Below are 22,184 nucleotides of genomic sequence, written 5' to 3'. Positions count from 1 at the left end.
ATTTGACTCCAGTGGTTAAATCCATATCTTCAGAAGCGGTATGATAAATGTGGGTGAGAAACAGATCAATATTTAAGCCCTTTTTTATTATAAATCTCCACTTTCACATTCTTCTTCTTTTGTTTTTGGCGATTTGCATTCTTTGTGCATATCGCCACCTACTGGGCAGGGAGGAGAACTGATAGTACAAAAGTACTTAAATATAGATCTATTTCATACCCACACCTATCATATCGCTTTTGAAGACATGGATTTAACCACTGGAGTCGTATGCATTACTTTTATGCTGCCTTCATATGCTTTTTTGACCTTTAAAGTTCTGGGCAACATTTCCTTGCATTGTATGGACCTACATAGCTGAGCTATTCTTCTAAAAATCTTTGTTTGTGTTCGCAGAAGAAGAAAGTCATACACATCTGGGATGGCATGAGGGTGAGTAAATGATAAGAGAATTTTTTTTTTTTTACTATCCCTTTAATATGAACTAACAATGTTCAGTACTTTTACACCACTTATTAATCTTGGTTAAAATTATTTTCATCATATACTAATATATTTTTAAAATACATTTTTTAAATTAAAAGTTGTATACATTATTAACATTATCTTAAAACATTATGAACTAACATGAACAATGAACAATTGTATTATCATAAATTAACAATAACCAAGATTAATAAATGCTGCAAAAATATATTGGTCATTTTTATTTCATGATAAAATCAAGAAAGGTAAAAATAAAAATAAAAAAACATGCCCCTGAAAACCAGTTTCCTGGGGGAAATTTTGCACCTTAATAAAAAGAAAGTTAATTTTTGACCACCAACACTATTTTTTCCAACTGCTGTTGGGCACCATTTGCACCAGAGGCAATCAGTGAGTGTCATTGTGCTCTGGTTCCTCTTTTAAAAATAGGGATTCGTATTGATGGCCAAGGACATGTGCAGACCAGGTACAATTAGAAAAGGTGGTCTGGAGAATCAATCCAAGAAAGAAAAATGTATTCTTTTTTTATTCGTTCATTATTTCATTTATTCTACTCATAGTTTATTCAGTAGCTTACCCATGTGATATCAAACCCTATGGCTCTGCAGGGTCTTTGTGTCAGGTAATGGAAATACCAGTGCTAAAAAATGTAAAATGTCTTCTTCCATAACATCTCCCTCTCTGCTATTCCATCCTCCCTGAAGTCACTCTGCCACCGGGCTCATAGAAAAAAGACCATCTGTATTGATGGGGTGGCTTTCACACCAGGAGCACTTCCATCAGAGTCCAGCTTTTGCCACTATGACATTATGCATTCTAATTGGCTCAAATAGCCTGAAGAAGGTGATAGCAAAATCACACCAGTCACAATCAATATCCCAGCTTTCTCAATAATACACTGACATTTAAGCCTTACAGAAATGGCTGAAAAAGATACCTTCTCCTGGTATGGTAAAAATGCACATATGTGACAGAATTTGTCCATTATGTATGGGAGTCTAGGGCTAGTTGTCATGTGGGGTAGTTGTCACAAGGGCTGTAACTGTAAAGTTGTGAGTCCAATTACACAAATGTGTGTTTTCTCAAGCAGTGGTTTTATATGTTGATTTCAAACACCTAGTTCAAAACCCTGATATAAAATAAGTGATTTTTGTGAATCCTATATCCTCATGTTTTATCCATTTTATATATTATTTATTTATTGCTATAGCTGTTAAACAAGTGAACACATGTAAAATCTGGAATACATTTAGGCAAGAGTCAGCTATGTAATGAAGGTAGATTTTAACTGAAAAATTTAACTATGTTTTTAGGACAAGGGTATTTTTCATAAATGTCAGGTCAGGGCAAGTTATCACATGCATTTTAAATGTTTTAGATGTATTTAAATGTTTATTTGTTTCATAATCATTTTACTGTCTACATTTTGCAGAACAAAAATTATAATAGGCTGTTTAACGGCTGGTTCCATTGTGCCAAGTAAACCCATATAGTGTGACACAACATTACAACAATGAGGCAGCAAAAGTTAATGTGTGTTCAATGAACTGCATCTTTTTTCCTGAGCAAGAACTAAAGACTTTAAGGTGTGTGCCTATACAGAAATTGACTTTCAAAAATAAATGTAGCCTGAGAAATATTCACTAAATGGGTTTGATTATTTTATGATTTTCAGTGAATGAAGGACATCCTGATCGATTCTCGAGCATGAGCCAATGTCTCTGTTTGTCCAGCCATGTCCATGTTCTGCCATTTCAAATGAGTTTTTTTTTTTTTATTGGAAAGGCAAGCTATTGCAACATGTGGCAGAGTTTGAGCAGTGTTTGTTAAGACTTGAAATGGCTGCAGTTCAAATTCATGTGTGGATGGTGCCAGACAAATTAACAAGCCAGTAAGGAGAATTGATGGACTGTGTCATTTGGTATCATTCTATAAAGCAGACATTCAACACAAAAACTTTCTGCTGCCTGTAGATTGTTTTGGAAAGCCACCAGCTGACAGCTATTAATGAGCCTTTCAGAGAACGCAAACAGGCTGAGAGTACAATGCTAACAAGCTATTGTAATTGTATTGTCAGTCAGTTAGTACACCTCACCAAACCTTGACTATGTTATTACCCTGACATTACTTGTTTTTTTGTTTTGTTTTTTGTTTACTACTCATAATATTAATAGCAGTGATCAACTACAGGTCATTTAAATGCTAATATGTCTACCAAACATGGATCAGTGTTTCCACAGCCACACTGTAAACCCTAATGCTTAAAATAATTCATTGTTTTGAGTAGAGAAAAATTATATCATAAATCATACAAATCAGCTCAAATAAATTAACCTTGATGGGTATTTCAAACTTTATCTTTTTTTTTTTTTTTTTTTTTTTTGAGTTTATGAAACAGACACCTTTTAAGTATCCTGAATTGTTTTATTGTTTTGAGTTTAATGAACTTGTCTCTTTAAATTTACAGGAACTTAAACTGAAACTGGGCAGGGGATTTCTATTTCACAGCATTATATTAAGTGTTATATAATGTGTCTTTGTGCAAGATTAATGTAAAGGGGGAGACATGTTAATGTGTAATGGGTCACACTTTATATTTGGTGGCCTTAACTACTATGTACTAACAATAAATACATACAAGACTAAGTATTTACTCTGTAACTACATGTTGTTCTGCAAAATATCCACATTTGCTGCTACTGAGGTTCAGGTACGGGTAGGTTTAGGAGTAAGGGTTGGGTTAGGGTAAGGGGTTAGAGTTAGGTTTTGGGGTAAGGGTTGGGTTAGGGTTAGGGGTAAAGTAAACAGTGTAACTACAAATGTAATTAAATGCTGGTACTTTAAATGTAATTACAATGCAACAACATGTATGTACATAATAAGTACATTGTATCAAATGGTAATGTACATAGTAGTTAAGGCCACCAAATATAAAGTGGGTCTGTGTAATGTTTTGTTGTGTTATTTAGAAGAGTTTCTGTTTTGTTAAATTTTTGGTGGGTAACCATTATGATGAATAGTGGAGCTTGTGCTTTGGTTGAGGACATGTAACATTTAAGAATGTCCTACAGTGTATTGCTTTATTCGTTGAGCAGTTGCTTTGCTAATCAAAGCATAATGTTTCCAATTCCAGTTCCAGTAGTACTAGCTAGTTCGGTTCACTCTACCTGAAGTATTTAAAGGTGCTGTAAGTAAGGGATAGTGTACCATCAGACAGTTGTTAGTGCACAATAAACTCCGACAGGATGATCAGTCTTGTATCACCCTGAAGGGGTTTATTTTGCGATAATAACTGGCTGACATGTACATTATCCCACTTATTACACGTCAACTAACCAAATAAATAAATATATGGACATGAAACATTGATTTACGTTGAAACTATGTAATTTGAGAAGAAAGAAATGGCTGAACAGCTGAAATCAACCTCCAGTTTGCGTCAGAGTTCTGTAGGTGTTTATTTTGTGAAAATGAATGCCTGTATCCTCATTATACAGGCTATTACAAGACTACTTGCCAAATAAACAAATAAATGGACATGAAACATTGATTTGAGTTGAAATTATTTCATAAGCTTACTTGTAGAGATTGCACAGTGATATGAGAAGCAGGAGAGAAGGCTCGCAAGGACCTGATACGTCGATGTGTGGTGGTTACAGAGCAATATCGGACTGCTAGATGGTGCTATTGACCAATCAGAATCGAGTATTCCAGACAGCTGTGTAATAAGCGATTTTAGCATTCTGAAGCTTTCACGTGACTGAGCCGTTGAATTAGCCATGCCTCCTCATTCCAAAACCCCACCCTCCAAAGATAATTTTGAAACCAAAACCGAGCAAAAGAGCAGCATTGTTTGTTCTTGTGGCTGTCAAATTCAACAGTGGGAAAATAGCGCCCTCAACTGACAAACATTTTGAATCATAGCCTCAGTGATCCGCTTCAAATACAATACTATGAGAATGAGCAAAATGATTGACCGGTGAAAAGCGTCAATGTCTGCGGTTCGCGGACACATTTTTGTTTGCTGTTAACTAAGTCTGCAGCTGTCACAGAGACTGGTGAGATATCTCAGGACACTTATTTCATTAATAACTTTAAGGGAGGAGGAACATTTTTTGCATACTTTTCCATGAAAAAAATCGCTTACAGCACCTTTAAGTTGCACTTGGTAATTTTCAGTTCAGCCAAAGATTTATATTTAAAGTTAAGTGCAATAAAAATGTGTAAGTAAGCTTTCTCAATATTTCAAGTTAAGTGCAATTAACATGCATGTGTAGTACAAAATCTAAAAGTTCTATTAACTTAAACTTGGGAGTTTATTAACTTAAATGTGCACTCAGTCATTTTTTCCTCATTAAAAAGTTTTACTCCTAAAGAAATGAATTGTAATTTTTAAACTTATATATAAAATCATGAGCACTCACATGAAATGAAAAATCCAGTCATATCGGTAACCTTATAAAAGCTGCTTTATTCTACATAGAGAGGGTCCCCTTATGGGGGCTGCCATGTTGAGATCACATAACCAGTCTAATACTAAATGCTAACTTATTAGGGTTTACAGTGAATGGAAAACCTGGAAACATCTGTGAATTTTAAAACTGTGATTTCCAGACCTGAAAAAGTCATGGAAGTAAATAAAAAATGTCATGTAAAAGTCATGGAAGTTTCTATGGTGGCTATAAATGAGTTGCGCTTAGCGCTAAAATATTTAATCAAATAAAAATTGGTCTTTGTGAATGCAATCTATATAAAAATCATTATCCTTTAATCTTGAACAACTACAAAAGTCATTAAATTCGTTGGTCAAAAGGTGTTGGAACTCCAGTGGATCAATATGAAAGTATATTTTACAATGTTACAGTTGATTCTACTCATAAATTTGCTAAATGTTTTGCTAGATGCATTGCTAGAACTCTGTTCAAATAATGCCTTTGGGTTTTATTCTCTATTTGTATCTCAAAACCCAGAATCAAAGATAAGATTACACACTATGTACACCAAATTCCCCCCATTGGCCCTTATCATTCATGGCTTCCTAATAATCCCCATCCATTAATTAGCTCTATCACTCCACTCTCTCCTCTCCACCAATAGCTGGTGTGTGGTGAGCGTACTGGCGCACTATGGCTGCCGTTGCATCATCCAGATGGATGCTGCACACTGGTGGTGGTTGAGGAGAGTACCCTGTTCAATGTGTAAAGCACTTTGAGTGTAGTGTCAGAAAAGCACTATATAAATGTAACATTCATTCATTCATTCATTCATTCATTCATTCATGTATTCAGCCATTTATTACGCCGTTCAGCACAACTGTATGTTGTTATCTTGCTTATTCTAATCAATATGAATATGGTCGAATTTCACCTTAAAGCTTGCTTCTGAGTTGAGCGACAGTGAACTCTCTCTGAGTGGGAGATGTACTGGTCTAATTGCTTCTGTGTTTAATGATGTTGACGTTTTGCTTTCCTCCTCCAATAGCTCTAATAGCTCTAAAGAGAGAGGGAGAGAACATGTAGAAAAACGTGGAGCCCATCATTTAGAGTGTGTTAATGTGGCACGTGTTTCCAAATATGCATATCTGTTTGGTTTAACCAAGGCAGGCCTCACCTTCTTACCCCGTTTAGAAACAGCTGGGTGGTTTACAGAAAGGGAAATATAACCTCCATTGCATAATTAGCTTCTAGATTGCGGATTTGTGAAAGGAAAAAGTAACTAGTCGTGAACAGCTGATATAAAATGTGATCAGTGTGGAAACATGTGACAGACATTTTGATAGTAGCTTTTTATTTGTAGTGTTATGCATTTTTGCTCTCGTCCCTTGCTTATTAAAAAAAAAAGGCAAAAAATTGTCGTTAGTTGTGTAATTGCCATTGGAAGTGAATGGGGCCAGTCCATAAACGTTAAAGTACACACTGTTCAAACTGTGTTAACACGTATAATGTCTTGTGGCTTTTCTTTTAAAACAGTGTATATTGAAATGCTAATGAACTGGCCCCATTCACTTCCATTTTAAGCCACAATTTTTGCTTTGTTTAAATAGATGATGGATGGCTCAAAATTATTATTTTTTGGTTATCAACATGCCACAAATGTTATCGATTGAGCATAACTTTCTATAGAACCTGGAACATTCCTTAAATTACGCTGCCTCCCAAGATACCTCATCTTAGTCTAATTTTAAGGGAGCATCGCTTGTATCCTCTGTGAAGAAGGCAACCCCATAATGCATTGTGACAAGTTAAAAATAAATCCAAGATGGTGGATGAGGCGAGAGAATAATGGTTTCATTCACCATACTAAAAATATCGGGGAAAACATTGTTCAGTGTAATTAAAAATTGACAAATGTATCCAATATGTGTGTGTGTTTTATGTACTTTATATGCTTTTTAAAATACTGCACTGTTAGCTTAGCAACATTCTAATGTAAAAACTATATAATATAAAAAATTAATTACGATTTGTGTGGAGCACTGAGTTGCGTCATATATGTATAACATTCCAAATCAGTTACATGTGAGGATACATTATGGCAGTGTACATTTTTACACTTTTATTTTTCATTTTTTTTAGTAATTTGACAAAAATGTCCTTTAAGATCAATATTTTGTCATGTCATATTTATTCATTTTAGTCCATTTTACGCATATATACTTTGAGTAATATAATTTTAGTCAACAAAAATAGCATTATAGTACTTTTTAATAATGTACAAAATGATAAAAAATAAAAAAAAAGCAAACATTTATTAATTTAAACATGCATCAACTTATTAGGGTGTGTGCATCGAAGCCGTTATCTGTAGCTGTATCTGTTGCAATGGCAAAATTATCTGTATTTCAGATATAACCGAATGCTTAAACCAGAAGTGCGACAAGTACAAATGTTGTATAATTCATAAAATTATTTATTATTATTATCATTATTATATTTAATTATAGTATTTTTATTATTTATTCTTATAAGATAAAGCAGATTATGTGTTGTCAACCATGGATTGCTCTCCCTCATCATCCATATTGTCAAACAAACAGATAAAACAAGCTAAAAAAGATTTGTATCAGAAATAAACAACAACAGTGTAACTTCATAATGGCAAAATAGTATTGCTGGGCAATATTGCTACAAAATTAGGCTATATCTCAATATTTTTCATCCTATTCGATATGTACGTATTTGCTCCGAAATTACTTAAAAGTGATTTTATTTAATCAGAGGCACCATCATTTTAACCAAACAAACAGACAATCTAGACAAGTAGATTCAAAATGTTTAATGCATGAAGTAAAAAAAAAAAAGAAATCTAGTTAAAAATAATGAAAGCTTGTTTTCCCAAAAACATTTTTTGTTTTTTTTACTAAATTAACACAAGTAGGAATAATATTTAATTATTTTCATTTAAATGCACGAATGCACAATAGAGAAATTAAATGCACTATTTACCTACATATACATGTATTTTTACTAAAACGTTTTCTGTGAATGAAATTAACTTTACTAATTTTTTAACCCAGTTGATTATTATTATAATACTGAATAATTACTGTGGATTATTGTATTATTTTGAGGATTCGATTTGTTTAAGCATATGCAATATTAATTTATAGCACGCACACTGCTCTGAGCGTATGCGTGAGCCCTGCGTGTGAACATGAAGAGAGCGTCGCCGTTTACTCTGAAGTACACACAAACCATGTAGGCTATTAATTTCATCTCATCTCAACCTTTTGTGGTTTAATAATCGCATATGACCATATCACGATTTTGATGTTATTTTGATTAATTGTGTAGCCCAGAAGGATAGTGAAATTAGTCTAATGATTCGCTCTTTAAGATATCAAGTGGCCAAAAAATGTGCATTAAATTAATTGTGATATTCACAATATTGCTTAATTTTACTGTATATCACCAGCAAAATCATTGTGATGATATCCCAGCCCTATACAGCCCTGCACAACAGTCAGTGTTTGTCCTTTGCAGGTTACTTGCGTTCGCTCTATTTTAGAAGGAATCGCTCTTACTGATCAGAAACTTCACCCCTCCCTCACCTCACACACTGCCTGCTTGCCTGCTTCAGGAGCAAGTGAGACACAGATGCATGTTCTCATGTCTCGCTCGAAAGGTTTTAAACATTAACAGACCATTCAAAAAGTGGAAAATCAATGTTACTCTTGACAAGCTCAGATTTCTGAGATGAACACAATAAACAGAGATTGCAGCGCAGCCATCGATTTGAAGTTGAAATCACACTGTGCGCATTTTCATTCATAAAGTTTATACTTTAGTCATACTGACTTCACAGACTCACCATCGCATTGTCATTTTAGAACGGCCTATGTTTATTTAAAATATCACTCTATCCCTGTTCTTGTTGGATTATCAGTCATTTGTCCTGCCTTTCCGAATAAAGTATTCGGCTTCGGGCACATCCCTACAAATTAAAACACTTATGTAAGACCTTGTGAAAACCTTTTTTGTTTATTTTTGAATTTTGTTGTTGCTTATGTAGGCCGTAAACAGTGAGGCAGCTTAGTAGGTTTTGGAACAGAGCTTTTGTGTTCCTTTACAAAAAAAAAAAAAATAAAAATCTACTTAAGGCTGCAGTTTCCATGACACTACCATCATTCATTCATTTATTCATTCATTCCATCATTTGTAAAACATTTGTAAATTCTGTATATGTAAACAGACATTAGATAATTGATTCTCCTGCTTTCAACCTTCTGGCAACTTTATACTTTTTGTAAAAAAACAAAACAAAACTATCATCAATTTTGTGTGGAGCTGTCCCCCCTGCAGTTTGTAAAGCAGACATTTACATTGTCAATCCCTTGTGAACATCTGCTGCATTTAAATGCTGTTGTGCTAATCTCTCTCATTATAAGAGCCTGATCAAATTCCAGAACTGATGACACTTTCAGTCCCTGAAGACTTACTGTACTCATTTAACTCCAGGAACTAACATTTGAATGGCACTTTTAAAGAGCTAGTTCACTCAAAATTGAAAATTCATAATTTACTCACCCTCATACTTCTGTGGATCACAAAAGGAGAAGCTAGGCAGAATGTTAGCCTTAATCACCATTCACTTTCATTGCATCTTCTTTGCATACAATGAAAGAGAATGGTGACTAAGGCTGTCAGTCACTAACATTCTGTCCAACATCTCATTAGCTGCTTTTCCACTATTGGGCCAGTGCAAGCCAGGGCTATCAACTGGCCCGGCCAGGGCCAGTAGCCTCGGACCTCGAGCCACAAGATCTAAATCGATCTGTGTTCCCACCATCTGGCCAATAGCCCCGCAGCATTGCCCTAAAGCCCGCCCTTAATATGCCACCCTGGTGCCAGCGTCACTCAACTCGCCCATTTCACAAGCAAAAGGGAAGCTCAAGCTCAGGTATTATGTTATCTAGTTATCTAGAATATCGAGTTTATATCGAATGTAAACATTAGCTAACTAGCACACCCTCATTCAGCCAGATAGTGGAAATGCAGCTGGTTTGGGTTGGGAATTATTTTAGGGTGAGTAAATGATGAGAGGATCTTCATGTAAACCAACCATTTAACATATTTCTCTAAATCTTTCTACCCACGTTGGAGCTCTGAAAAATAATTTTCATAAAATTATATCTTCAAGCATTTTTTAAACCTTAAGGGGATGTCCATTGATTTCTCCTACCCTACCCAGGAATTCACAGCTTAGCGTAATCACTGCTCTTGGAGGATCCAAACACGTTTTCTCACTTAAACAGGATTGCGCCAAGGTTTTTTGTATTCTATTAAGGCACTGAGCTCAGTTGGTGAAATAGGGATCCATTTCAGTCTCCCTATCTTTTCCACACATGCCCTCTGAAACCTTTTGTTCCACAGTGTACCTTTAGCCCTCAATGAGGCTGCCTGGAAGCACGCTGCTTTCTGCCGTGTTCAGATAGGCTGCTTTTGAATTGAATGAAGAGAGATACAGGTCTTTATGGTTCACCTGAGCATTGCACAGCCCCATGGCGACCTCTCCCCACAAAAACACCCCCTCCTGCATGACACACTATTTCATTCTCCCTCTCTAACTGTTTGATACATGGTAATGATGCCCAAAGCACTCTCTAAACACTGCTCTCCAAGGGCAAACAGCTTTCTCACCTCTCCAAGTCCCCTGCTGTTGTTTATTTTGGTTTATTACAAAACTATTAACTGTATACTCTCTCACAGCTGGAGTTTCACATCTTCTAACTTCTTTTCTATTCTGTTTTACAGCACCAGTGAATCCTCATTGGAGTGAGTATGTTTTAAATTGGTAAAAAGAAAAAGATCAATAAGAGCATTTAAACAAGCACACTCTAAAATGTGTTGTTTTTACCTCGAAGGGATAGTTCACCCAGAATTCTTTCATCATTTACTTAGCTTCATGTTGTTCCAACCCCAAAAAGGAGATGATGGGCAGAATGTTATTCTCAGTCACCACTCACTTCCATTGCCTATTTTTTCTCCTTTTGTGTTCCATGGCAGAAAGAAAGTCATATGAGTTTGAAACAACATGAGGGTGAATAAACAATGACAGAATTTTTATCTTTATGTGAACTATCCCTTTAAGGAGCTATTTCTGTCTGACATGACCATTAAAATGACTTTTTTTTTGTCTAACCTAATGTATTCAGATTGATCTACTCATTAAAAAAATATTTTTTGTATTTGAATAAAACCAGTTAATTCAGATGTTACAAAATTTTTTACTTGATAAAGCATTTGTACAGCATATGTAAATGATAAAATTAGCTGCTTTAGCTTTGTAGATGCTCTCTGCATATAAGTTTTCACATTTCTGTGCTGTATCCTCCATAGGTAAGTTCCACTGCGGTTTCGACGAGGAAACCATCTGTATGTTCACTCAAGATAAAACGGAAGAGTTTGATTGGACAAGACATAGTGCTGCCACCAGGAACACTAAATATACACCCAACACTGGGCCCAACAGCGACCATACTGGCTCTAAACAAGGTATACTTACAAACGCACTGCACATGTTCCACTCAATGTTAAAGTAATAAGTGATTCTCGCTAATCATTTGCACCAACAGATTTTCCCATAAAAAAAATTCTAAAAAGCACAGACATGAAGATATCAGTCTGATCTCATGAAATCTATGTGACAATGGCAACATTTTTGCAAACCAAAATTATGTGCTTCATTGCACGTTTGGCTGCAGTTTCCCAGTGAAATGTCCAGCTGGGGGCACCAAAAGTGAGTGAAATGATGTAATCAGACAAAGTTTTTAAAATGAATATTAAAAGAATGTTTTAATGAGTAAAACGTACCTCCCTAACCTTAACCTAAATCTAACCAATAATGTCCTAAAAGATAAATGAGAGGTGAACAAAACAGACATCCTTACACTTAACCAATGCCTAAACCTAACTAATAATGTTTTAAAAGCAAATTCGACATGAAAAGTACATTTACAGAAGCAACCATGTCATTTCACGTCACTTCTATGGCACTTTCGCTTCACTTTCATTTTGAACGTCTTCGAGTCCAAAGTCCAACACACTATCAGGTTAGTGACAGCTAATTGTGTTGGAATACGTGTTAAATGTAGGTGGGTCTGTAATACAAGTGTTATAATGTATCGTTTTTCAAATGATCCATTAGAGTAAAAGTGTTTCGATATCATATCATAGCAGGGTGTGAGAAAAATAAGTGTTTATAAAGTCATAAACAGCCATAGTACCCATGATTTGTGTGAAAGTAAATAAAACACACAGTTGTTGTAGCGCCTCTATTGTTTTTTTCATAAGAAAACTGCAGCAAAAAGTATAAAGTACAAAAAATGTAGCTACAGTAAGGTTCATTCTATGAGAATAGGTTGGAAGATATAGAGAGATACACACAGACGCATGACTTAGAACAGATCACATGTGTCTAATTTTCACAAATAATTCAATGAATTGTCATTCATCAGTGGCATAGCAGATGTTGAGTAGACTACTCATCTCCTCAGCAAAAGTGAAGGCTTGTGACTTTGTAGAGAGGGGCTAATAACATTACTGTCCAAAGGCACTTCCAATTTCTCATGCTAAAAGAGTTCAGCAGGCTGTTTAGGGGAAGAAGGTCCATGGGTTCCATTAGCAGCACTCTAAGAGAAATTGTGTCAGTCATTAAACTTGACATCAGATCCTGACAGATCCGGTGAGGAACTGGATAATTTCCATGGGTCAACACATCACTAATGTAATCAGCTCTTGCGGTTCTTTGGTACTAGAGTAGAGGAATTTGGCAAATGTAAGTGCTATGTTCAGTATAGGTCTGAATAGATATTTTCACTTGTTTAATCTACTTTTTATATCTATATATTGAGGATATTTTTATATAAATTTGGTGTATTTGAATAGATTGATTTTAAGGTCTTGGCTTTTGTGAAAAGTCCCTCAGAGTCAATAGCTCTTTAAGTCACTCCCACACAATATGAAAGAAAAGACATCTTTCTTGTTAAAAGCTATGAGAAATGTGAATTGAAAAAGCATTTGTCCTATGCTGTGGAGTCACTGAGGTCCTATTGATTATTCTTAGTCAGTGCTTTAATGGAGGTGTATTGAAGCTTGCACTCGTAGCTTGATAATTTATAAAGTGTTTCTCTTTATCAAATATTAACTACTTTGTGTTGCATTTTTTAAACATAAAATTATTGTTCTTAACTTAATTTATTCTCTGGATTTGACATCATGGTTGTGTAGTTGTCACACTCTGTACTCTGGTGAATATTTCTCAGGGTTGGTTCATTTTTGAAAGTCAGTTTCTGTATAGACACATACCTTAAAGGGATAGTTCACCCAAAAATAAAAATTCATCATTTACTCATCCTCATGCCATTCCAGATGTCTTTCCTTCTTCTGCAGAACACAAACAAAGAATTTTAGAAAAAATTGTCAGCTCTGTTGGTTCTCATAATGCAAGTGAATGGACACCAAAAATGTGAAGCTCCAAAAGGACATAAAGGCAGCATGAATGTAATCCATAAGACTCCAGTGGTTAAATCTATATTTTCAGAAGCAATAAGGGTAGATGAGAAACAGATAAATATTTAAGTCCTTTTTACTATCAATCTCCACTTTCACTTCACATTCTTCTTCTTTTGTTTTTGGCTATTCACATTCTTTGTGCATATCGCCACATACTAGGCAGGGAGGAGAATTTATGGTAAAAAAAGGACTTAAATATTGATCTGTTTCTGACCCACACCTATCATATCACTTCTGAAGATATAGATTTAACCACTGGAGTCTTATGGATTACTCTTGTTGACAATTTTGTGGTACCCATTCACTTGCATTGTGTGGACCAACAGAGCTGAGAAATTCTTCTAAAAATCTTTGTTTGTGTTCAGCAGAAGAAAGAAAGTTATACACATCTGGGATGGCATCATAGTGAGTAAATGATGAGAGAATTTTCATTTTTGGGTGAACTATCCCTTTAAAATCTTGACTACATAAAAAGCTATTGAACAATTTCAAAAATATTCGCCAGGAAAAGAAATATGGATCATTGAAACACGTCGACCCTTTGTGTCCTTGCTGTTACACTACACTGTATGTGGTAAGTTGTCCTTCAGTAGGGGCTTTGTAACTCAATTTAAACAGTAAAACAATTATGAAACTCAATACAAGTAATGCAACAGCAGAATGTAAAAGTTAACAAACCACTGTTTTGACAAACAGTTATTATAATAAATTAATTGTGTACATTTATAACATTTAACTTACTTGTGACAACTTGCCCCAATAAAATGGTCTGATATTTATCATATGATATCTACAGTATAATAGACACAAGGGTATTTTATATATTGAAATACATAAAATACATAATACTTTTGTTGGTGTAACCTATTAATGATGATTCAGTTATGGTCAATACAAATTTTTACTTAAAGGAATATTCCGGGTTCAATACAAGTTAAGCTCAATCGACAGCATTTGCGGCATAATGTTGATTACAACAAAACTTATTTAGACTGAAATTGAGGTAACAGTGAGGCTCTTACAATGGAAGTGAATGGGGCCAATTTTTGGAGGGTTTAAAGGCAGAAGCTTTTAATTTTCTAAGCACTTACATTAATACTTCTGTTAAAACTTGTGTATTATTTGAGCCGTAAAGTTGTTTAAATCGTAATTTTTATAGTCATTTTTGGGTTTGTTGACATGACATTTTCATGGCAACTAAGTTGTAAAATTGGCTATAACTTTACTCAGAAAAGGTTAGTAAGTGATTTTATCATACTAAATTCATGTTAACACGTATATTGTTCATAGCTTGTGGCTTTACTTTTGAAATACTGAGTATTTTAACATTTACTGATTAGCCCCATTCACTCCCATTGTAAGTGCCTTACTGTAACCCAGATTTTTTCTTTTTTTTCTTTCTTTTTTTTAAGTCAAATTTTTTTGTGATAATCAATATTATGCCACAAATGCTGTCAATTGAGCTTAACTTGTATTGTAAAAACTTTAAAATAAAAAGTTTATTTAGATTAACCACATGAAGCACATTTTTAGTTTAGCATTTTTTCAGTCTAGGTTTCAAGGTAAAAGCCACTAGCTAAAACAATATAATTCCCACACTTATAATTTTGAGACTACAGGGGAAAAAATCATTGTAAATGTAAAACCTGATTCTGGCTCTAATTGTATGTAGCTGCTGTTTTTAGGCTACTATGATGAGTTGAGTTCATTTTTATGTTGTGCATTTTGTTTAGGCTTCTACATGTACATTGAGACCTCAAGGCCACGTCAGGAGGGTGACAAGGCAAGACTATTGACCCCATCTTTCAGTGTTGCCCCGAAAAATCCCTACGGGAATGTGGTCACCAACCCAAATTACTGCGTCAGTTTCTACTATCACATGTATGGAAAGCATATCGGTGGGTTACTGTTCTATGCAAACACAACAAAGTAAAAGACTGAAAACAGATACCAGGGCTTTGGCATCTGCAGGTCTGTTATACAGCATGTACTGTAATGAAACTGATGTGATCAACTGTGGAGAAATGTATGCAAATTACTTGTTTTAATTGTCTTATAATTAGTTTTGATGTGCAGTCAGCTGAAACCTCAGTGCCAACTACAGATTGTCTGACATCATAACTCTGCTGTTCAGAGTGAGAGCTTGATGACCTGGTCAGTAAGCTACATAGTCACAGGGTTGTGGAGAAAATAATGTGGGGCAGAGTGTTCTGACTTCCAGGGTATAAGTACAGGGTTCCCACGTCATGAAAAAAACGTGGAAATATTTTTAAATAGTGTTTTACAGGCCTGAAAATATTAATCAATCTGAAAAGTAATGGAAAAAATCATGAAAATTTACATAGTGAATATACATTTTTCTGGTTGGCTCTTAAATCTCTTAAATATTTAATCATCTAGATATTGCTTTTATGTAGAGTAAAACTTGCTCGCAAGACATTGTGTTGTCCGATTTGAGCTTTTTGAGTCAGTTCTTTTTAATGAATCGGTCAAACTGGTTTACAAATTGGTCTAAATAATTAATTAGCGGATCTATCTGAATCCAAATTATTTTTTTAAATCCTTATACAGTAATCACAAACGAATGAAAAGATTATGGAAAAGTCATGGAAATTCATTGGTCAAAAAACACTGCAAGTAGGGATGGGTCACGATAGTCAACTGGTAAACAAGGAGTTTTTCTGAAAACATTTATATATATATATATATATATATATATATATACACACACACACACACACACACACACACACCGATGAGCCAATCGTTGATTATCTCCTAACAAGGCCATGTCAAGTTCTGGGTAGATTAGATGGTAAGCGAACAATCAGATCTCATAGTCAACATGTTGAATGCAGGAGAAATGGGCTGGAGTTAAAACCTGAGCGACTTTGACAAGGGCCAAATTGTTATGGTCAGACAACTGGATCAGAGCGTCTCTGAAATGGCAAGGCTTGTGGGGTGCTCCCAGTCAGCAGTGGTGAGTACCTACCGACGGTGGTCCGAGGAACAAACCACAAACTGGTGTCAGGGTGTTGGGCACCCAAGGCTTATCGATGCGCAAGGGCAACAAAGGCTATCCTGTCTGGTCCAAACATACAGAAGGTCTACTGTGGCACAAGTCACAGAAAATTTTAATGATGGTCATGGGAGGAATGTGTCACAACACACAGTGCATCGCAGCTTGCTGCGTATGGGGCTGCGTAGCCGCAGACCAGTCAGAGTGCCCATGATGACCCCTGTCCACCGTCAAAAGCGCCTACAATGGGCATGTGAGCACTGGAACTGGACCTTGGAGCAGTGGAAGAAGGTCGCCTGGTCCGATGAGTCCAGTTTTCTTTCACATCACGTGGACAGCTACGTATGGTGCGCCATTTACCTGGGGAAGTGATGGCACCAGGATGCACTGTGGGAAGACGACAAGCCTGTGGAGGGAGTGTGATGCTCTGGGTAATGTTCTGCTTGGAAACCCTGGGTCCAACCATTCATGTGGACGTCAATTTAACACGTGCTACCAACCTAAACATTGATGCAGACCAGGTTCACCCCTTCATAGCAATGGTATTCCCTCATGGCAGTGGCCTCTTTCAGCAGGATTATACGCCCTGCCACACTGCACACATTGTTCAGGAATGGTTTGATGAACATAATGAAGAGTTCAAGGTGTTTCCCTGGCCTCCAAATTTCCCCAGATCTCAATCCGATTGAGCATCTCTGGGATGTGCTGGACCAAGAACTCCGGTCCACAGTGGCTCCACCTTGCAACTTACAGGACTTAAAGGATCTGCTGCTAATGTCCAGATATCACAGGACACCTTCAGGGGTCTTGTAGAGTCCATGCCTCGGCGGGTTGGCACTGTTTTGGCAGCACGCGAAGGACCAACAGCATATTAGGCAGGTGGTCATAATGTTTTGGCTCATCAGTGTATATACTGTATTTATGCTGTATATAGTTTCTATATTTTCAGCCTAATTATACAGGGCTTCCTTAGAAATTGATTAATTGATTCGTCATTCAGGCAAACCACCAACTAGTCCATTTTGAAAATATGTAGACTTGCACATCCCTAGCAGTAGCTCAATGTAATAGCAAACGGCTAAAAGGAATGATAGAAAAAAAGGATATAAAAATAGATGGGTAATAAGAATCATTATTGAAGGTATTTACACTTTTTGAGAAATGTATAACCGATTTTGTTACCCCAACAGTTGCCTTGTGTCCTCATTAGATAGCATAGTGACATATTCATTTTACTTCTAAATCCTGTTTTAAACAGAGAAGCAATTTTGAGGTTCTTGATATTGGTAATGATGCCTGTAAATTTTCTTTTTTTGTTTGTTTATTTTTTGTTTGTTTTTGTAATTAGCATAGCAAATTGCTGGTGTTATTTCCAGCATAGACAAATGTATTGTACGTATGCGTTAATACGCAAATCAAATAATTGCAGTCTACAGCCTGGCTCCCTGGAATGGAAAAACTAGCTATTAAAGCTTTCTAGTGAGCTGTAAGTACTGAAAATGACTTTGAACTATAACTCAGTCAGCACTATAGATACATTTCTATAGTCCTTTTCATGCTCACTTTCTGCCGCTGCAGTTGTGGACATGTAGTTGCACGTCTAGGACAGTGATGATGACCTCAATGGCCCCACAGACAAGCTTGTAACTGCAATTTTCTGCTTCACAAAGCTGTGTGCTTTCAGAATAGAAAATGTGGGACTAATTCCAACTCGCCAGGGTATATGCTCTTCCTAGCTTTTTACACGTGCTCTCAACAAGATCGCCTGTTTGGCTGCACAGCAAAGAACAGAGACAACATGGTAATATCGCTATTTAGATATAAAAACCAACACAAGTGGCTTTAAAGAGTGTGCAAAAACAGGAGATAGCAATAAGAATCTTTTGTGTTTTCTAACGTTCCACACTGGTATAACGTGTTTTTCTCTGGAACAGTTTATTCTAGCTATAATAGCATCACATCTATGTAGGTCTTGTCTCACTTGCTCTTGTTCCAAAACATAGTGAGCTGCCTATGGAGGCATCATAGGCACGCTACCATTGCAAAGGCTGTTCCAAAAGGTAGGCAATTTAATTATGCAGACTCCTAAGATACCAAATTTTCAGCTAATTGTAGTGCAGCACTGCAACAAGTTTAGTGTCAAAATAAATATAAGATGGTAGACAAAGCAAGAAATGTTCAATACTGAAAGGTTACAATAAAAATGGTTCCCTATCTGTCACTCACTCGACGTTGTGTCGATGTAGTGACACTAGGAGTCACTCTTGGGAGCCCAAAACACCTCTGGCCTTTGAAAAAAGCCCAATGAAAATTAGCGAGTGGTATTTGCATACCACTCCCCCGAACATACGGGCATAAAAGGAGCTGGTATGCAACCACTCATTCAGATTTTCTCTTCGGAGCCGAACGGTCAATGCTCACTGAGCTGAATTCCCACGGCTGTTCATTCGCCTCTGCTGGATCTGACGGAACATTTCAGCAGCTTCTCCCCCCTCTGCACTGGTGCACTGCAGAGAATGCCCCTGGGCGCTTCGGCAGAAATAAAAGATTATATTCTAAAAAAAGAGTATATTCCTCTAAAAGAGCGGCACACACAGAACGTCTTTTTAAAGACGCGTCTTTTTAAAGATGCCTTTCCGTTTGTGTGTTATTCCTGGTTGCGGTCGTTATCTCTCGCCTTCTGACGGTCACGATCACTGTCTTTCGTGTCTGGGCACTGCCCACACGGAGACAGCTTTCATGGACCGATCGTGTACTCATTGCGAGAACATGTCCATGGCAACGATGCGGTCACGGCTTGCCTTCGTAAGAAAGCAAGCCACCCCAGTGGCTCCCCGCCCCGGTCCTTCTACCTACGGGTATGAGGCCAGCGCGGCTAGCACTGGGGGCGATTTGGGGACCCCAATGGGACCACCTCTGCCGGGTATCCCCCCACGGACCTCCCATTCCCCAACACGCTCGTCTGCCCCGATCGGGCTTCTGGATGAGTCCGCCGGCTCGTCTCACGGTGTGTTCGATCTCTTGTTCGGAGCCCGCGAAGGTGATGAGCTCTCGAGCGCAGCATCATAGAGTGGGCTCATCCAGTCAGAAGCCAAAGACTCAGCTGGGCTCCCCCCCTCGGGTACGGTCGCCCAGTCACAGGCTGATGTGGAGATGACGGACATGCTTTCCTGGGCAGCCGCAAGCGTCGGGCTAGAGTGGAACCCTCTGCTCTCCCTGAACCCTCGTGGCTTGATGATTGGTTCCTGAGCTCGTGGCGCCGCTCACATTCTTTCTCATTCTTTCCCAAGAATCCTCCCACTGCCCTGTTGAGGCGCCTGTATGCCTTGAAGTGCCGTCTGTTCGCTAAGTGGTGTTCTTCCAGACACGAAGACCCCCAGAGATGCACAGTTGGATTGGTGCTTTCCTTCCTGCAGGAGAGGTTGGAAGGGCGGCTGTCCCCCTCCTCCTTGAAGGTGTATGTACACACCACGACACAGTGGACGGTAAGTCCTTAGGGAAGCACGACCTGATCATCATTTATCTGTGAGGCGCCAGGAGGTTGAATCCCTTCAGACCGCGCCTCATTCCCTCATGGGACCTCTCTGTAGTTCTTCAGGGTCTACAGGGAGCCACATTTGAGCCCCTGCAGTCAGCTGAGCTTAAGGCACTCTCATTGAAGACTGCTCTCCTGACTGCGCTCACTTCCATCAAGAAGGTAGGAGACCTGCAAGCTTTCTCTGTCAGTGAAACGTGCCTGGAGTTCGGTCCAGGCTACTCTCAAGTGATCCTGAGACCCCAAGTGGGCTATGTGCCCAAGGTTCCCAAGACCCCTTTTAGGGATCAGGTGGTGAACCTGCAAGCGCTGCCCCAGGAGGAGGCACACCCTGCCCTGACGTTGCTGTGTCCGGTGCACGCTTTATGCATCTATTTGGATCCCCCGTAGGGTAGGACCAACCATGGGACTTCTCCACATGACATACTTCTGACAAAGCTCGGCAAGACCATGTGACGTATTTCCACTCAAAATACCCCCCACCCCCCCACCCCCGGGTGGGGTGTGGTCTCCGCGATGTCTTCCCCTTGGGAGTGACACCCCCCCCAGACGTAGTTTTTGGGGAGAGAAAAAAAAGAGAGGATAAGAGGCCACGACTGGGCTAGCCTTTCTCTATCTTTGGGCAGTCGACTTGTCCCCGAATGGCCATTCGACACTCATAACAGCATTAGGGGAGGTTACATGTCGGCCTGGTGCGCTGGCTACGAGGCACACAGTGGTCTGCCCGTCACACACCGCCAGTTCATGTAACACCGTTCAGCCAGTTGTGGCATTTCGTATAGGGACCCCTAGTGTCACTACATCGACACAACATCGAGTGAGTGACAGATAGGGAACGTCCTGGTTACTTGCGTAACCTCCGTTCCCTGATGGAGGGAACGAGACATTGTGTCCCTCCTGCCACAATGCTGGATTACCCGCTGAAATGGCCGGAACCTTGTCTCGGCTCCTCAGCACAAAACCTGAATGAGTGGTTGCATACCAGCTCCTTTTATACCCGTATGTTCGGGGGAGTGGTATGCAAATACCACTCACCAATTTTCATTGGCCTTTTTTCAAAGACCAGAGATTGTTTCGGGCTCCCAAGAGTGACCCCTAGCGTCACTACATATCGTTCCCTCCATCAGGGAATGGAGGTTACACAAGTAACCAGGACGTTTTCTGTATGTAATTTACACTTAAACAAACAGAGGAATGTTTTAGTAGTGCTACAAAGCCACTATGTTACACTTTTAGATAAAATCAACTTACAAATGGCTTGCTAATACTTGACTCTGCATATTAAAGGGAAAGTTCACCAAAAAATGAAAATTCTGTCATAATTTACTCACCCTTATGTCATTCCAAACCTATATGACTTTCTTTCTTAGCACTAAAAATGCTGGAAAAAAAAGTTCTCACGTAAAAATGCGTGCCTACATGAACAAGCTTATCACATGCACTCATGAACGTGCATCGAATGTCAAGATTTTCACTGAAAAATTGTATGTTTTCAGAAGACTTGAAATATGATGCAGGATACTTTTTGGTACTTTTTCAAGTTTAAAGAGACCCATTGTATTGTAAATACAGAACGGAATATTCATTAAAACTTTCCCTTTTGTTTTCTGCATAGAAATAAGTTTGAAATTACATGAGGGTGAATAAATTATGAAATTTTTTAAATTTTGGGTGAAGCTAGGAAATTAAAAAGAATTTGAACATCAAAGAAAATACACACATCAGCTTTAAAATGATTAAATACTAGTTGTGATTTTGTAGCTACTGCAGTTTTCAAACATATAGTCAAAGAGACCTGATTTCAGTCAAGTTTGTTATCAATTTTGTGAGGTTCTGTTTCAGTTAGGATGCTGCCTATTTAGGCAGTATACAGTGAGGCAGCTCACTAGGTTTTGGAACAGAGGTCTCACTCCTCATTTGCAAGGAAATGAAACAGAGCATTTGGCTGAATCCCAGACAACTGAGAGAGTAATACATATTTCCTCCCTAGTTCTCCTTTCATCAACTTAAATTAGAATGTAACATTACAGTATATACAGTACTGTATATGTATAACAAGTGTAGTGATTGTGTTCTTAACAATTTATGGTTTCTTTTTTCTATAGTTCTTCTGGACGGAGTTGAGCTAAAG

General features: G+C 37.8%; 1 protein-coding gene across 1 annotated transcript in view; it reads left to right on the top strand.

Moving 5' to 3' along the window:
- LOC127454821 (MAM domain-containing glycosylphosphatidylinositol anchor protein 2-like) overlaps window positions 1-22,184 on the top strand; it is a 205,662-nt gene that overhangs the window by 177,708 nt on the left and 5,770 nt on the right. Inside the window, exons 12-14 of the mRNA XM_051722271.1 lie at window positions 10,740-10,760; window positions 11,325-11,480; window positions 15,233-15,397. Of these exons, the coding sequence (XP_051578231.1) occupies window positions 10,740-10,760; window positions 11,325-11,480; window positions 15,233-15,397 (342 nt within the window). The remainder of the gene's footprint in view (window positions 1-10,739; window positions 10,761-11,324; window positions 11,481-15,232; window positions 15,398-22,184) is intronic.

Source organism: Myxocyprinus asiaticus, chromosome 17 (assembly GCF_019703515.2).
Source record: "Myxocyprinus asiaticus isolate MX2 ecotype Aquarium Trade chromosome 17, UBuf_Myxa_2, whole genome shotgun sequence".
Taxonomy (NCBI): domain Eukaryota; kingdom Metazoa; phylum Chordata; class Actinopteri; order Cypriniformes; family Catostomidae; genus Myxocyprinus; species Myxocyprinus asiaticus.
Note: the sequence above shows the minus strand (reverse complement) of the source record. Positions and strands in the feature narration are given on the sequence as shown.